Consider the following 17,675-nt stretch of genomic DNA (forward strand, 5'->3'; position numbering starts at 1 on the left):
GCCTGACCATTAAGAGCTTTGTAGGTGAGGAGAAGGATTTTAAATTCCATTCTGGATTACAAATGTAGTTAGCCTAGTACAAATTTTTTAAATGCTGCCAAATCGTTGTCTGTGCCCAAGTATTGTAAAATAACTTCCTTCTATAGTTCATACATTGATTTTGTGTATTAAAACAAAGTCAGACAAAATTATCCCTTTCTGTAAAGCCTCGGCAGATTGAAATTTATAATCCCAAGGAAAAGTTTCTATCTGAAAATAACCAGATCATAAAACCCATTTTAAAATGTGATTGATTGTGAGGATTTTGCTATTATATATTTTGAGTAGGCTACATTAAGGGTGCGAGTTATTTTGACAAATAAAAGAGAACAGTATTGCATATCAGTTTTTCTAAGTAGTATGTGAAAACTTTGAACCACAATAACGCGAACCCTTCAGACTGCAGATGAACCTGATGATGATGATGAGTTAAACAACATGCCGGTGCTGCATCTAATGCTATACTCTCAAACAGGTAGAATACTGAAATCCTTTAGGAATCTGATGTATGTCTGCAAGTGACCTTTCTCTTTTATCAATAGCTATACCAACAAATGATTATTTTTAACCCAATTAATTGACATAAAAACCATTATTTTTTGTAAATAAGAAGCCAACATAAAAGAGATGACTGATATAAGAGTTTATTAACATCCAATTTAGAAGGAACTCTACACAGCCATTTCAAATATAGGCTAAATTTGGAATTACTTTAATATTATAAATATGGAATGAATACCATTGTTTATTTTTATTTGTACGAAAGGGTTTGATCCAGTTCACCCTGAAATTTATGTTAGTGGAATGGAAAACATATTTAAGCCTCCTTGATTATGGGAATATTTCTTTCCTTGTGAGGCTTGTTTTTCCGCACAAACATCAATTTGTTTAATTGATGGTTTTGTTCTAATATATTAACAGGATAAACGAAACGTGATAAACCTTCAGTTCAGGATAAAAGTATCCGAACTTTGAGTGATAAATCCCACATAAGCAACATATTAAAAATATTTTTAATGTTTGGAATTTGGAGATAGAAAGTGGATTGTACTCTCTATAACTGATTTCTACAAACATAATTCCTTAAATGTGTTACTTAGCTTAAGCTTGAACTAGAATACCTTCACTCTCTGCTGAGTGGATTCTAAGCCACTCAGCTTGAACCGTGAGTCAGTAACATGTCTGTGGGGAAATGGGGTTGATTCTGGTGTTAGACCGTATTTGGTGACCCATCAGATTCTGTGACCTGCAGTGTTGGAACAAACAGCCTACTCAGATCCTCTACTACTTAAGTAAAAGTATCAATACCACAACGTAAAAATACTTCATTACAAGTAAAAATCCTGCATTCAAAATCCTATTAAAGTAGACCTACTAAAGTAAAAGGACTCATTTTGCTAAATTAGTAGGCTACGTTTACTTTAGTACTTAAATTTAGCTTCTAATACTTTTACTCAAGTAGGATTAAAATGCTGGATTTTTACTTGTAATGAAGTATCTTACATTGTGGTATTGCTACTGAATCCTACTTCTTCCAACACTCCCACTTTGCAGCGCTGCTTGTAACTCCAATCATTGAACAACGGGACCATCTAGTGGATAAAATCCGACATAGAAACATTGTGAAATCGGATCTGGCTCTTTCTTTTTTGAAAAAATCTGATTGACCTTTTATTAAGCAGCACAAACACAATGAACTGTAGGGTCTGAATATTACATGGAGTGTGTTTTTACATTTATTCGTGTTGATTCGAGTATAGCCTCACCTTCTAAAATATGACTTGGAATATAATTGACTAGCCTAGAGCCTGAACATACTGTGGACTGACAAATCACAGTTTAAACCTGTTCAGTCTGACCACCGAGTGGACTGCAGAGGGCCCAAAGAAACACGCGTTCCCAAAATATTTAGAGCCCAGTTGCACAGTTGTGGTTCAAAAATGATCCAGGGTCACTTACACTGTTCTGGGCTGGAAAACAAATGAAAAATCAGAGTATTTTGGGGAAAAAATGGTTACAACAGTATTCTCCCCTGTCAGGCAACACTGTGGGGACACCGACTACACGTAGGTTTTAATCATTGAATTATTCTAAAACTCTTTCAAATGTAAATAATACATTTGGTGCTTAATTATACTGTTTTTATCTGAAGGAAAGAAGAAAAACATCAATATAACAGGTGACTCCAAACTTTTGAGCGGTAGTGTATATAGCCTATATACACATGTATATTTTCTGCATGCTCCTTGAGTGAGATTCATTTCAGCTGAGCAACGTTTAATTATGGTTGAAAGTAACATTTTCACCATTAGATCTCACTTTAAATGTCACGTAAATACAATAAAAGAAATGAAAGGGACACCCAAATACCAAGAACAGCTGGCAAACACAAGAGGTACAGGCAACCAGTCTGAAGAGATGAAGCATTGCTCCAGAATAAATGATAGATTTTTTCACTCCATTTTTTATTTTTTATTTTACACACATAGGAGAAGTTAGAGTGATGGGGCTGCCAAGCAGCGGCGCCCCTCAAGCAGTTAGGGGTTCGGTGCCTTGCTCAAGGGCACCTCGGCAGTGCCCAGGAGGCGAACAGCCGGTCCACACTCCATACTGTGGTCTGTGCTGGATTTGAACTGGCTTGCTATAAAACACATTACCCTGCCACAACACTAAAAACTGGGCCACTGCCCCGGGGCGCTTTAGAAATAAATGACGCCCGTGCCCCCCCCACCCCCGGGCTCCGGACGTCAGACACCTTCCTGGTGTCTGCTCAGTTTTCTGAGAGGGGGTAAGGAGTGCGTTTGGAAAACTTGGGCTCATGACCTCAGCATTTTTAAAATCTGGGCTACGACCCTCTTCAAAGTTATTTAATGTCATATTGCATCTTAAAGCACTGGTGAAAAAATGTACAGTTGCCACCTGCAATTCTGGGAAGGCTGGAAACTGAGACGTTCTTCCCAAACTTCATTACTCCAGTACTTCGGACTTTTCCTGCTTGTCCGACATTTGGAAGTCACTCGGTTTTATTTTGAAGGTCATGAGCGGAAGTCAAACCGTCTACTCCACCTGGCTTGAGAGTTTGCATACAGAACGTGCGCTGTCGCTGACTTCCGTGATATCGCCTGAACTCCAAACGGCCGCAGGTCGTGCAGTTTGTTTCGGCTGGCTGATGTCTTTTTCAGTAGCCCGTCTTTGAACTACCACAGCGGAGCTCGTCGTAGTAGCCGCTGCGAGGAGTGTGCGTGTGTTCATCCGAAAAGTTGAGTATAAACCCAATACAAACCAGTTGTGTGTAAGAATTCCGACTCATATTAATCCACGTAGATTTATATGACCACGGCGAGTTTTGCAAAGATAACGTTAGTGCTGTTCTAACTGTCCTCTGGACGAGAGAGCGGTAACGTTAACCGACCACCCGGCTGGGAATTCAAAGTGAAGGATGTTGGTAGTAAAGTCAGCACACACCGTGTAACGTAAGTTCCAGTAAATAGTTCAGTTCTTTTGCCTGACAGTTATTATGTGTTTGTCCAACACAAAAAGAGAAGTTATTCTTCACGCCAGGACTTTGTACGCGTAGACTTTTGTGTCTCGTTCTGCCACAAACAGTTGGGTTTCAGTTGGGCGAGGCTCCGGCTAATCCATGGAAGAAGTAGTTAAAGTGAGGAACGGCAGCCACCCTGGTAGTTAATATTTCACTGAATGTGGAAAAATGCCTTAAAACTGTACATATTTCTAGTAAATATTGTACCAAGGTTACGAAATAGAATATCCATATAACACTGCAAGTTTTTGTCTGTCTTTCTCTGGCTGGATGATCTGACAACAGTACAGCTAGAGTTCAAATAACAGCAACAAGAGGGCAGTTAAAGAGTTCCCTTGTTAATTAAGATGTTCATAATCTGAGTTTGGATTTTTATTTTGTTAATGGTTAAACCAGTTCAAACTATTCATCCTCACATTTTCACAAACAGTTTTAAAACTTAAAATGGATGTTACCACCATAAGGATACATAGATAAGACTGGACCATTCTGCTAAGCTTGGATTTTTAATCATGATAAGCCACAGTTTTTGTTGGAAAAAACACATAGGAAAACTAGGGATGCACCGATCTGACCTTTTCTCTCCCAATACCTAAACTCAAGGTATCTGCTGCTACCAAGTACTGATCTGATACCTGGTATATAGTGATAACTAAAGGCAATAATATGCATCAAGGATTCCTGTGGCATTAAAAATTGAGTCGGTGGCCTGCTGATAGTGTAAAAACACAGTGATGAAAAAGCAGTATTTTATAGGAATTGTTATCTGGCCGATACCGAGCCGCTTTATAAGGTCAGAATTCCACCAATATTTTGATCCAGTGTATTAAAATGGTGAGACAAATAAAATATAATTTATCAAAAAAGTAGTAGTTGAGAAAGAAATCGTTATTTTACATAAAAGGTAGGTTTTTTCAAATTTTCAAGTCTGTCTTAAAACAATACTGAAATGCCCGTGTACATTTAAAGTGTTATTGGTCATTCCTCCTGCCCATGCTGGCCTCAGAGATCCCTTTCTGAAGTGATTTCAGTGTAAGTGACGGGGGACAAGATCACAGCCTGATCACATTAGCTCTACCGTAGTTCAGTTTGTTAGTCTTTGTCATTTCAGGCTCTTCAGAATAAGCCCTGCTTTTCTGAGCCATCTATATAAAACCTATATCCTTGCCAATATCATGCCAACGTTGGCGAGGTAGCTGCAATAACCTTTGTGCGCTAACTTGACGTCTGTGTTTCCACAGCACCATGAGTCTACGAGAGATCAGCGAGAATGTGAAGCTGGCCCGTGAATACGCATTGCTGGGAAACTACAGCTCGGCCAGTGTTCTCTATCATGGATTGCTAGAACAAATCAAGAAGTATGTGTACACCGTGCGGGACAGCAGCTTTCAGCAGAGATGGCAGCAGGTAAATATGGCATTAAAACTTATCGTATAAAACTTAACAGATCATATCAGAAAAGAGTCCTGGCTTTTCTGATGTTTATCTGTCTGTGTTTCTCAGTTGTGGCAAGAAATTAGTGAAGAGAATCGTCAAGTTCAGGACATAATGTCGACTCTGGAGAACTTTCAGCTGGACACAACAGCCGCTAAACCCAATTACCAGGATGATTGTGAAGTAAGGCCTGTGCACGTGGAACAGAGGTATTGCAGTTGGTTATTTACATAATTTCATTTTGAACTTTCTCATTCATTGCTTTAGTACATTTTAATTTAAACTTTGATATTGTCTGAACCGTAGATACGTGTATATAACGACATGTCTCCACTTCCTCCCACTGTACAAAAATGAAGCCAAAATATCCTGGGTGCGGTGGTGATGTCATTTGGAGCCAGAGTCTGTGCAGTAGTGATCGGGGTTGGAGCGGCGGGATCGAGGTCCCGACCGTACACCTGGCCGACTCGCAAGCAGGGCTCAGCTGTCAATCATGACACGAAACCCTCTTTTTATAGCATCAAATAACTAATTAAAACCAAACTTAGAAAAATGAACACTTGAACATACATCAGCGTCATAAGAACTACCTAAAATGACAGAAACCATCTTTGGGGAAAATGTGTTTGTACTTTGATTTTTAGTTTGGCCCATGTCCCATCCGCTAACATGGAGGGGGCGGGGTTTATGACCTGTACTGCAGCCAGTCACCAGGGGGCGATCCAGATGTTTTGGCTTCACTTTCGGGGAGCTGTCATGTCGTCCATCCTTATAAACAGTCTGTGGTCGGAACACTGTAGACCTAGTTCACTGTTCACCTTGTGCACAGATTTGTGATCAGGGGTTGAATAAGCTATTTGTCTGTGAACAACAGCTGTGATGTAGTCATATGATTTGAGATTAGTAGACTTGAGTCCCTGATGTGAGACTGTTTTGTTCCTGCTCTGCCCTCTGGAGCGGTGGCCTGTAAACCTCACGCTGCCTCTTGGTTTGTTTCTTTCCTTCACTTATAAGTCTTGTCTTGCATTAATACACTTGATGAGCATTTTCACAGTTAATGTAGTGTATCATACAGTATGTGTGGCCTCCAGGGAATTTATAAGAATGAATTACTTATTTGATAGACACAGGATATGCATACACACTGAGAAGTCATTAATTTAGTTATTTATGAGGTTTTATTATTTAGCTTTTAGCCTGACAGTGCTATAATAAATATGCTACATGCAAATTTTTCTATTCAAAAGTCTGCTTTAGTCTGTCTAGAGTCTTTTGTCTTTGTCCAGTCCAAATTTAATTAAATCACTTATTAGTGCCCTGGCATGAATAAAACCAGATATCAGGAGTCACATAATTGTTCAGAATGATTAAAAACGCATGGCTTGAAATGATGATGGTTGTTGTTAATAGCTCCATCTTCCTCTTCTCTTTTCAAAGACATTCTCCCTGTCCCGTCAGGCGGCCTGCTAACCCCTATAAAGACAGCAAACCTCCCAACAACCGCCTGAGCGTGGCTGTGAGGGCCCAGCAGAGGCACTCGCCTCGCGGGGCCAACGGGGACAGAAGCAAACCCTCCAAGGGCAAAGAAAAGAAGGAGGCAAAGGAGGCCGCTGGCAAAGCAAAGGATGATAAGGTGGGCAACATGTTGGTGGTTTCAACGCATATTATTACACAACATATATTCACAGACAATTATTTGCATTGTTGATTAAACAGTATGCACATGCTGCTTGTTTACCTACAGCCATGCCTGGCCTGTAATTCCAGTTTTCTGTCTGGGAGAAACCAGACCATATGGGTTACATTCAGGGAACGGGGAAGAGTACTAATGTTTCGTGTCTGCCTTCCAGAACAAAGCAGATGTCCAGGAGAAAGAAGTGAAAAAGTTTGACGGGACGGGATATGATAAAGACCTTGTGGAAGCTCTGGAGAGAGATATTATATCTCAGAATCCAAATGTGAAATGGTACGTGTTCACCAGTTTTTGTTCATCACAGCTGGAAAACTCTTGAAGAATTCTGGGTGTCATTTTGGATAATGTACTTGTTTGCTGTCTTAGCAGTTCACTTGTGCTTTCAGTCTTTGTAGTAAGCTAGGCTAAATATGTCCCAGAAGTGCCTCATTACTGGACGTGTAGAAATGAAATCATATCAGTCTTCTTATCTCTCAATATATGGTCTCAATCAAAAATGTAAGATGCAAGTCTCCTTCAAAAATGATCCATATATAGTATTGTAATGCAGGACAACCTAAAATCGTTGTGTTAGTTATTTACAATATTACATCACGTGTTTTTAAGATGAACAGTTTAACATGTTATAATATCATGTTCGGAAATTACAACATTCATGCATAATTTGTCAGTTGAAAGTGTTGAAATGAATTTACATTTCTCCATACTATTGGAAGGCAGAAATGATAGGAAAGTTAGTTGCAATACACACACCAGTTGGTAGTTTGTTAGTTCATATATTAATTATTGAAATTTTAGTTGATTTTAGAATTTTAGGAATTTTTTCGTTAGTTGATCCCTGCCTTCAACAGGGATGAAGGCATCATGCAACATGTTGCTTCTCCTTGTCACCTTTGTCATTACATAACCATGTAATTGCTGTACATGAGGCTATTGCTATTATACATTGTTAATTTAAAAACAATACAACAGTGATGCATCAACGCAACAGGGATCAAGGCATCATGCAACGTGTTGCCTCACCCCATCTCCTTTGTCAATACATAAACATGGAACTGCTGAATGTTAGGTAATTACTACTATAAGTTGTTGATAAGAAAACCAGACAGAAGTATATTGCAATTTTAACTATGCCTGTGATGTCTTGGCCTCCTCTGAGGCTTCCCATAACAGGTTGTTGCAAAAGAGATGGTGTTGTTTCTCAACAGGAAGTAAAGGTGTATCTCTGCACCAATTTGGTGTATTGACATGGAGCTTTATCTCGCCAGCACCTCTTCATAAACAACATTGCTAAGAAAACAGCGCTTTTTCTTTGTCTCTTCATCTTGAGCAAGAATGCAAAGCCTGCTTGATTTGCCAACCCTACTGACCGTAGCTGAAGAAGTCTCTTGAGCAGAAAACCCCAACACAGTGTAGCGACTGCCCCTGAGACATGTTGACGGTCGTGGCAAAGCAGGGTCTCACCAGAAACTGCAGACACCGCAGATTGAATGGGAAGATGTTGTCAGATGGGCGTAGGGTGATGCGTGGAATGAGGTGTGCTTCCAGCGGTGACGCCAACCACAGATTATGCAAGAGATGGGGCAGGATCTGATCAATGAGATACCTTGACCCATTGCAGTGTCCGTTGTGCTGGTCGAAGTTTCAAAGTAGCATGATAACCATTCCCACCTTTTTAGAGTGATGCGATGGGGAGGCATAACAGACGGGCAGAGGGTATGTAGAAACTCAGTCGAGTCCACATGTTGACCCTCAGACGCTGCTGCAAACATGCTCCTCTCCTGGAAACATCTTTGTCATGTTCTCGTTCACCTTGTCAACTTCAGAGTTGGTCGGGCTCAGTATGATGCGCTCACATAGCCACTTGGGGTTGCCAGTGTTGGTCAGCATGTCCTCATTCACCCAACTGACGATGTCCTTGAGTCTTTCACTGGGAAGAGTGAGCGATTCGTTGAGCAAATTCACTCTCCTCTGGAATCACAGGAATCTTTCTTCGTCCTGGTGCTCTCCAGCAGCCTGCCTGATCCTCATGTTTTCAGTAAGACGAAGAATCTCCACATTCTTCCACAGGTATGAGCTCTTCAAGCACCTTCCTACTATCTCAGTGCAGCTACCAGGTGGCACAACGGTGAGGATCTGCTGAATACCATCGTGATGCCACCAAATGACTTCTCTGAACCCTGCAGTCACTGGAATGTCCTGGAAGGAATCTGCTGCCTCTAATGCACGGTGATCCATCATTAACACTTCATCCACCACCATGACATGTGTCATTCTGATGTGTTGCAGTGCTGTCCTCTTTGCTCACGTTGCAAGTGGACTCGTCAGTGAGAATGAGAGGGCACCTGGTCCTACTATGAAAGGTGGTCCCTTTAGGCAGGAGGGTAGCCGCAATGCCACTGTGCTCGGACTTTGTCGAGGATGTGGGACAATGCAAATGTTTTCCCACCACTTGCATCGACTGCAATCATCTTGCCAAATCCCTGTTCCACACTCTCCATTGTTGTCTTGACAACTACACGGTGCCGTCATTGAGAAAGTCCTCTTTCTCAGCGATATGAGCATAAAGCACTGGTATGTTGTGCTCTGTCTCGTGCTGATGACGCGGGGCATGCAAGGCTGAATGTGAACTGTATCAGGCTCAGGGGCGCCGAAGTTCTTGCTCAGTGTAAAGCTGTGCCTCTCAACGTGGTCCTTCAGCTTGAGCAGCTCTTGACTTACCTTCATCTGGCTCATTCACACCTGCTGCACGCATGACATCCTTGCACAGCACATGCTTGTGCCTTTCCCAGAACTGCAAGCGTTCCCCTCTGAGAACGAACATGAGCATTCTGGGCCATATATTCAACGACTGACTTGAACTGCGGCACATATGGGTTGCAGTCCTGAATGGCGTCTTGTGCTCGCAGCAAAAATTCTTCATTCAGACTGCTGTTTGAGGTGTGGGCACGACATCCAGCTCATGGGTAGGATCGTGGAAGTAGATCTGGGAGTGAGGTATGACCCTGCTCTGGAAGGGGACCAGCAATGTAATGATAAACCATACGATACACTGTACACTGGGTACTCACGGTACCGTCCATCAGTCAGTCAGTAGTCAGTTAGGTTTGCAGCGTTGGCCTTAGCGCCACCAAGACCGGCAACTCTTGGAGAAACTCGGACTGGGAAATACACACATCCACTGGATTATTCCTCATCCTGACACAGACACAGACTCCACAGACAACATGAGATAATCAACTGGCTGCTATCATTGCTAACAGCTAAGCTATCTGGGAGCAGGCTATTTTTTCTGGGAACAAAAGCGTTCATTCCGAAAGTTACATCACAGATGCTTGAAATGTTTGAGTTTAGTGAAACAAAATGACAAACTTACAAGACTTTGCTACAATGTAACATCTCCAGTCTCTCTTTCTTCATCTGTTGTACTGTAGTGAGCGAGAGCAAGCTGTACCCAGCATGCCATTCAGCGTTGTAACAGTTAATAGGGGTCCCCTCTCAATACACTACAGTGTGTACTAATAAATATCTTAATAAATATGTCCCATAGATCTCAAGAGCTCGCACTCAACACTGCACTCCCTCGGGTCCTCAGCAATACACCCGCCAAGTGTGAAGTCAATTGGATGAACGGTTGTCGAGAAAATCGAATGACAGACAGACAGACAGACAGATTCCTTTCTTAATAGTTAGATGGCAATATGTATTTAAAATAACCAACGCGTTGCGACCGACAGGTCTTCATCAGGGTCATTGTCAGCAGTAGCTTACATACCTATACTGTGTTACACTAATGAGTTGAGTTGGAGGATGGTTCTTTGAATCAATGTGCAATTTTCAAATTGCACATTGATTCAAAGAACCATCCAAGATTTTAATTAGGCTGTAATCAAGTTATTAATGATATCTTAAGCTGAAAGAGGCGACTGTTGATTTTCTTGAAATGTTAAAATAACATCTGTCATTGGCATCATGTTATTTTCTGACACTAGCTAGCAGTTCGGTAATTGTCGAATAAATCACAGCTGGAGGATATTGAACTGGAGTCAGAATCTTCTAGTTAAACCTTTAAGCTCATTATATCATCATTTTAAACTTATCCCTTTTAAAAGCTCTGAATTGGGACCTCAGGAATTTGGGCTTGTTAAAGCAGCTTGTCCTATCAGTCTGTGAAACTATTGCCAGCTACAGCAGTTTGGAGCTGTGCAGAGCTGTCTTGTCAGACGTGACTTACCAGCAGCTTGTCATTATTGCCTTACCTTGACGACTGTAAATAGAATGCCTCTTTAGATGCCATGATTCAATTTGAAAATGATTGAGTAACAAGTATAGCACTAATTTAATGTCTTATCAAATGTAAGCTAAATTGGCCACAAATAGAAGTCCAGAGTTTATTTTATAGAAAATAATTGCAATTTAAATCACAATTCAAGTCAGACAAATCGCAAATAAATATTAAGTTTAAATCGTTCAGCCTTACATTGTTCAGTACAGTATAGTAAGGACTGCTGTTTGGACAGCTGTTTTGATTCCACTGTCCTTTCTAAGTATGCCTAAAAGAAAGACACCCAGAAAAACATACCGTCATGTTAGAAACACAAATTTCATGGTGCACTCTTACTTACCAAGAATCGTAGGTAGTGTGTGGTTTATAAAGCAACTTCCTTGGCATGATCACCGGCCTTCCTGAGAACTGCCAGGTGTAATCGATGTCTAACCTGGTTTCTTTAGGGACGATATTGCAGACTTGGAAGATGCAAAAAAACTCCTGAAAGAAGCGGTCGTGTTGCCGATGTGGATGCCAGCATTTTTCAAAGGCATACGAAGACCATGGAAGGTGCTGATTTAAAGAGATTTTTGTTTTATTTGTTTAGTAATATGTATTGCTGATGTCACTGCACAGAAACCATTTTGTTTTTTTTACTTTAGGGAGTGCTTATGGTCGGACCTCCAGGCACAGGGAAAACACTTTTGGCCAAAGCAGTTGCTACCGAGTGCAGAACCACATTCTTCAACGTCTCCTCATCTACTCTCACCTCCAAGTACAGAGGGGAGTCTGAGAAGTTAGTTCGCCTTCTCTTTGAAATGGTAAAACTTTAGATATGTGATTTGGTACAGATGATAACCAAAGATAAAGTTGTTGTTGTTTTCTAGGATTCTCAAATGTTTTGGGCATACTTGTTATTGAGGTTATTATTAAAGTTCCTGTGCAGTTTCAAGTCTGGAAACGCACCTCACAGATGTCATGTCATTTTCCCCTCACTTCTCCCTCCTGTATGCCACAATGCAAAAAATGTCCATCTTTATTAGGGTTGTGTTATTATCATCATTTTGTTCAAAGTTGAGGTCATTCAGGTTCGGCGACAAATTAGTATTTTTTTTCTTAAGAAATATATAAAGAGAACTTGCTTTGAAGTATAAAGCAGTGAATCTGTCAGTGGAAAGAATTTGATTTGATGCACCAGAGCAGGCAGTCTGGTAACCCTCAGCATCACGTTGCGTTGCTAATCTGAATGAGGCATCTGTTCTCACTTTTTTGCCTTAAAAATTAAAAATTCTGTCCGTGAGCTTATATCATATATTTGTACATTGATAAATGCAAAACATCTGTTTACTATCAAGATATCAACACTACATTTAAAAAAACTCTGGAAGCAGCTCGATTCAAAACAATTTCTCCCTCGATTTATTTAGATTTAATGTTATTTATGTAAATATCTGGCAGTGTTCCTGATAAACTTACTGTACCTGTTTATAGAACTACCTTTAGAATAACACATTTTTGAAAATAGCAAATGAGTTGAGGTTTCTCTTGGACTCAGTCATTCGTGTGTTCTTGTACAGGCACGTTTTTACGCTCCCACTACGATCTTCATTGATGAAATTGACTCCATGTGCAGCCGCAGAGGGACGTCAGAGGAACATGAGGCCAGCCGCAGAGTCAAGGCAGAGCTACTGGTGCAGATGGATGGTATAATTCCTATGAGACGTTTTTGTACACTAACAGTAACACAACCACAGCTGTATTTACCAAGTTTTGTATTTGCTCTTAGAAATGTTTTTTTCCTGTTGAACCATTTCATCAGTCTAAAATGACTGAAACAAGCTAACATTAGTTTTCTGCAGTATTGCCTATTTTCCAGCTTTCTAAATCTATGGAAACTGTTCTAACTGTGGCTTTTGTGTAGGTGTCGGTGGAGCATCAGAAAACGATGACCCATCCAAGATGGTGATGGTGCTGGCTGCCACCAACTTCCCATGGGACATCGATGAGGCTCTGAGAAGACGGCTGGAGAAGAGGATCTACATCCCTCTGCCTTCAAGTAGTGTCATTTTTTTTGCTGCTAGACAGCGTAGTCTCTAGAAGTCTCATGAAACATTTGATTCATTGACGGTGACAGACTGACCGAAGTTACTGCAGACTAATGTGACCTGTGAGCTTTTACTGTTCAACAACTAGAAAACATCTATATTAACTGCAGCCTTCCTGCGTAATGTGGGGTCATACCAGACCTGCCATGGAGGCCCTGGGGCAAAAATGAGCTGTTGGGCCTTCACTGACCCCCACATTCCTTGCATTCTGTACCCTGTCACCTTCAAGTACAGTGCACACAGCAGACCCACATGCAGCTTCATTATGTTTTGTTTGGAGCACCAGTAAACGTGCCTGGCTCTAGGTTTGTTGTGTGTCAGTTTCTGGTAATTTAACTAAACAGATTTAGCAAAGTGCAACATGTGAGCACAATATCAACATAAATAATAATAAGTCTTAAAATTAGATTCAACAAGTTCAGCTTATAATGCAGGACCATAAGGCCCTTATCATTTCAGTTAATGTTGTGCTTTGGTGGTGCATATCCCCAAACAAATTCACAATTAATGTTATTACCACAAACCAAATGACAGTCGTGAACCTGGGTCTTTCAGGGACCCAGGTTCCCCAGAGCAGCTGTCTGTGTTGCCCGGTTGGTAGTCCAGCCAATCTTGAGTGGGGCCCTTTGCACGTGTCACCTGGTTGGTGTATATGTGGTAGGTACTATAGGCTGTAGGCAGAAAAGTGAGTTCACTGTTGCATTTACATTTGCAGCCAAAGGGCGAGTGGAGCTGCTCAGGATCAACCTGAAGGAGCTGGAGCTGGCCAGCGATGTGGACTTGGACAAGATCGCAGAGCAGATGGAGGGTTACTCAGGAGCCGACATTACCAACGTGTGCAGGTCAGCCATCTCTGCTGTTTCCCATCCTTCAAACCAATGTTGATCTTTACAGTAGTTTCTATGATAAAGAGATGTATGCACAGAATATTATCTGTCATTGCTACACCGATAAAATACAATAAGGTTTTGGTGACCGGTGACCTAGTGACGCATACCATATAATTGCCTGCTAAAGAGAAAGACAGCAGCATCTCTATATCCTCTATATGACCTATATAAGCAAACAAGACTATCAGCGAGAAGATTGGCTATTTCTATATAGGTATTGTGTTCTAAGCGCCTGTCACCGGATCAGATACCCTGCGAAATCAGACGAAACGATTTATGGCACAATCTGTGTCATTTCTTGATGTGCTTATAAAGAAAACTGATAGAAATACACTTTTACACTTCAGTAGCTACCGTCCTCCAGGTTTAAAGAAGGGTCTTCCATACAGTCAGCAGGTTTTTTTGCAGTGCGGACATCGTATTTGAAGAACAAGCTGTAAATATGTGGAATCGTTTTAGAGATAGAGGCTATACTGATCATGTGTTTAGGAACAGATTGGATAAAGTGAAAAACATGGACAGAAACAGTATTTTAGCCCTTTAAACCTCTAAGAGGGACTCAAAAATTGTGTTGGCTTCACGTTATCCAATGGGATGAAGAGGTGTGTTACTCAGCACTGGCACATTTTATCCAGTGACCCTTAAGTAGGCCATTCTTTTAAAGATTTGCCAATCTTTGCCAGCAAGCGTGCCAGGAACCTGAGGGACACTTTGGTCCGGGCTGATTGTTTTCATACTCCTCAGCATTTCCTGTTTAACCCACCAGGTGGGAATTCCCCATGTTTGAGCTGTGCCCAGTGTAGTGCTATGATTAGAGGAGATGTTTTTCTACATCCCTATACAATGAAAAGTTCGACATTAAGAACAGAATCTCTTGTAGAACCAAATATGTGGTCTGTCTCTTGAAATGTCCACGTGGGTTAGTGTATATAGGTAAACACAAACTAGGATTTCTGAACATAAAGGTAGCATGAGGAATAAAGAAATCCACGGTGGCCAGACACTTCATCTGGCCCTGATGTGTGTTCCCTTAAATTCCAAGGTGTAGAAACGGTACTTCCTTTTAAAAGGGGTGGTGATAGGGACTGATTTCTACTGCAGAGGGATTCACACGTTACAAACTGAGAGCCCAAAGGGTCTGAATGAAGAACTGCTTTACTAGGATTCCATTTTTAGATTGTGTAGATGCATTTATTCAGTACATTGTGCGTACGATTTATTACTGGGCTCTCTTGTAAAGATTCGAGCAAAGGGACACGGCTGTACAGCTTTTAAATTAGTTTCCTTCTACATGATATTATTCAACCCTACAATATTTGTATGTAGATACTGTAGCGTAATCGTGCTACTGAAAGTTCGTCTTGGCCCTGAGATACCACGCTGACACCAGGGTTGCAGTGTAGGTTCTTTATTTTTTGGTTGTTCTTGCTTTCTTTTCTGTCTCTTCTTCCGTCCGCTCTCCAACCGCCTCTCTTCCTCCTCCTTGTCCAGCATGCTACTGTATTTTAAGGAGAGAATAATTAGTTCACCGGGTTCAGCTGTGCCAATTATCTCTCCTTGATGCTGCTCACCTGAGCAACTCCCCCACCTCTCCCTCTGCAGCTGACAGCTAACCATACCCACCTCCACAGATACTTTGTCTTTACATCTTCTATTATATATTTCTGTATTTTTCTATATACTCTTGCAAGGGTTCAGACTATTTACAGGGTCATTTTGCTCTTAATTAAATAATTTAAAAAAGTTTTACATGCTTTTTGTCCTTGCTATATTTGGATTATTTATATGAATTTTGCGGATCTATTTAGTTTTGACATTTTGCTCTCTAAAAAATTCAAACTATTTGGGCTAACGGGCTCAATATCTCTTAATTTAGTTCCTTGCATATGGTACGTGTCAACATTATAGACTAATCCTGTTTCAGAGATGTTTCTATCCTCTGGGTAGTTTGAGCCCTCTGTAAGGACACTTTGAGCATTTTGGACAGTTTTAAGCTTAGACTGTGTGTTGCTGCTTTTCCTCTATAGACGTCATATAGTTTGTGAATGTGTATATATTAAGTTTGTTCTTTCTTTTGTGTCTGTATTGCTCTCTGTGGTATGTGCATCTTCTTCATTTATTAGTCTGGATTGTATAGCTCTTTATGTTTCTGGGCTTGGGCATTCAGTCTCGTATATTCATTAGCTTTCAGCTCGTGACGCCTCCTTAAGAGAGGTCGCTCCTGGGCGGTTCATTCACAGAGGGATCCTATCCTGCAATTATATAGTCTCTTTGCTGATTGGTGTTTAAACCTCAGCTGTTTATATAATAGCCATTTCCACTGCTTTGATTACGCTGATGGTGACTTATAGCTGAAACACGTTTGTTTTTTTGCACAATAAACCAGAACAGTACTGATCTGTGAGTGTGAGTGCAGGTGATCTGTTTGGAAAAATAGAAGGTCCTTTGCAGCAAGTTGGTTGAATACATTAACAAATGTGTTATATTTACAGTTCTTAGTTAAAGTTACGGCCATCTCCTCCACAAAATGGTCTGGCAACAAATCTTAATGGGGACACTTATTGAAAAAGACATTTTTCTGTAATTGCAGTAAATTCACTTAAGATTTCAGAAGAGCACAATAAAAGCAAGGACTGAAAGGATTATTGTAAGAATTGGAGTAATTCCTGTGATAAAAAGCTCTATTGAAATCTCTGCTGAAACAGTTGAAATGAAGCTTTTATTGTGCGATGCTGCAGGGATGCCTCTCTGATGGCCATGAGGCGAAGAATCGAGGGCCTCACGCCAGAGGAGATACGCAACATTTCCCGGGACGAGATGCACATGCCCACCACCATGGAGGACTTTGAGTCAGCTCTGAAGAAAGTTTCCAAATCTGTGTCTGCAACCGACCTGGAGAAGTATGAAAAATGGATCGAAGAGTTTGGGTCCTGCTGAGAAAACACCAGCATCCGAGTTGTCTTTGTCCGAATGTGCGACTGTTGTGAGGCTGAGCTGTAGGGAAATGGTGAGTTTTAGTACTGACTGTGTGTCAGGTTGTGGCTGTGTATTTTTCTGAATCCTTCAGGTGATATTGAAGATATGAAGTAGGTTTATTACTTTAGGTAAATATGTGCACATTATGTTGATGTTATGCAAAAGTCTTAATCTAAAAAGGTGACTGAAGAGTCAACTTGATGTGTGAAAATAATGACATTTGTTACATGTTTTAATGATTCTGAAATCATCAAACGTGTTCAACATGTGAGACAAAATTAACTTTAGCTGTTAGAAAACTGACAAATCTGTTTGCTGCAACACCGACAGTACAGATGTTTCACTGCTACTGTGTCATAATATTTGCTTGTACCATTGTGCCTGGCCATGATACTAAGCTAACTGCCAATCAGATGTTACTCCTTTTTTTTTTATGCACTTGATTTTATTTGGAACCGTGTGGTTCTTTCACATTTTTGGAGGTATATTCTTATGAACATAACACTAACAAGATATTTCTATGAATAAAGTTAACAATGATTATGGATATTAACATTGTCTTACATGGAAGTTTATTTGCTAAGCAATATGTCTGCTGGGGAAACAACATTCAGAGGACATGCTGAAACATTCACTTTCAAATCTAACTGCTGAACTGCTGTTGAACCACAGATTTCTAACTTGAGTATGCATTATAGTCATGCTGGCTGCAGTCGGTTTGCATTAACAT

At 40.7% G+C, this 17,675-nt stretch overlaps 1 protein-coding gene across 3 annotated transcripts; it reads left to right on the forward strand.

Moving 5' to 3' along the window:
- Positions 1-3,077: 3,077 nt before the first annotated feature.
- On the forward strand, positions 3,078-17,498 carry katna1 (katanin p60 (ATPase containing) subunit A 1). 3 transcript variants are annotated; one of them, XM_044169902.1, is made up of 11 exons: positions 3,078-3,298; positions 4,822-4,987; positions 5,084-5,223; positions 6,473-6,647; positions 6,865-6,980; positions 11,439-11,544; positions 11,637-11,795; positions 12,552-12,678; positions 12,896-13,030; positions 13,795-13,921; positions 16,708-17,498. In XM_044169902.1, exons 2-11 carry the CDS (start codon positions 4,826-4,828, stop codon positions 16,904-16,906), a joined length of 1,446 nt encoding a protein of 481 aa, XP_044025837.1. In that variant the 5' UTR covers positions 3,078-3,298; positions 4,822-4,825; the 3' UTR covers positions 16,907-17,498. The 3 variants fall into 3 exon arrangements, with proteins under 3 accessions (XP_044025837.1, XP_044025836.1, XP_044025835.1); XM_044169901.1 differs by having other exon boundaries at positions 3,082-3,512; positions 6,452-6,647; XM_044169900.1 differs by having other exon boundaries at positions 3,085-3,298; positions 6,452-6,647.
- Positions 17,499-17,675: the final 177 nt, after the last annotated feature.

Source organism: Siniperca chuatsi, linkage group LG16 (assembly GCF_020085105.1).
Source record: "Siniperca chuatsi isolate FFG_IHB_CAS linkage group LG16, ASM2008510v1, whole genome shotgun sequence".
In the NCBI taxonomy this organism is placed as follows: domain Eukaryota; kingdom Metazoa; phylum Chordata; class Actinopteri; order Centrarchiformes; family Sinipercidae; genus Siniperca; species Siniperca chuatsi.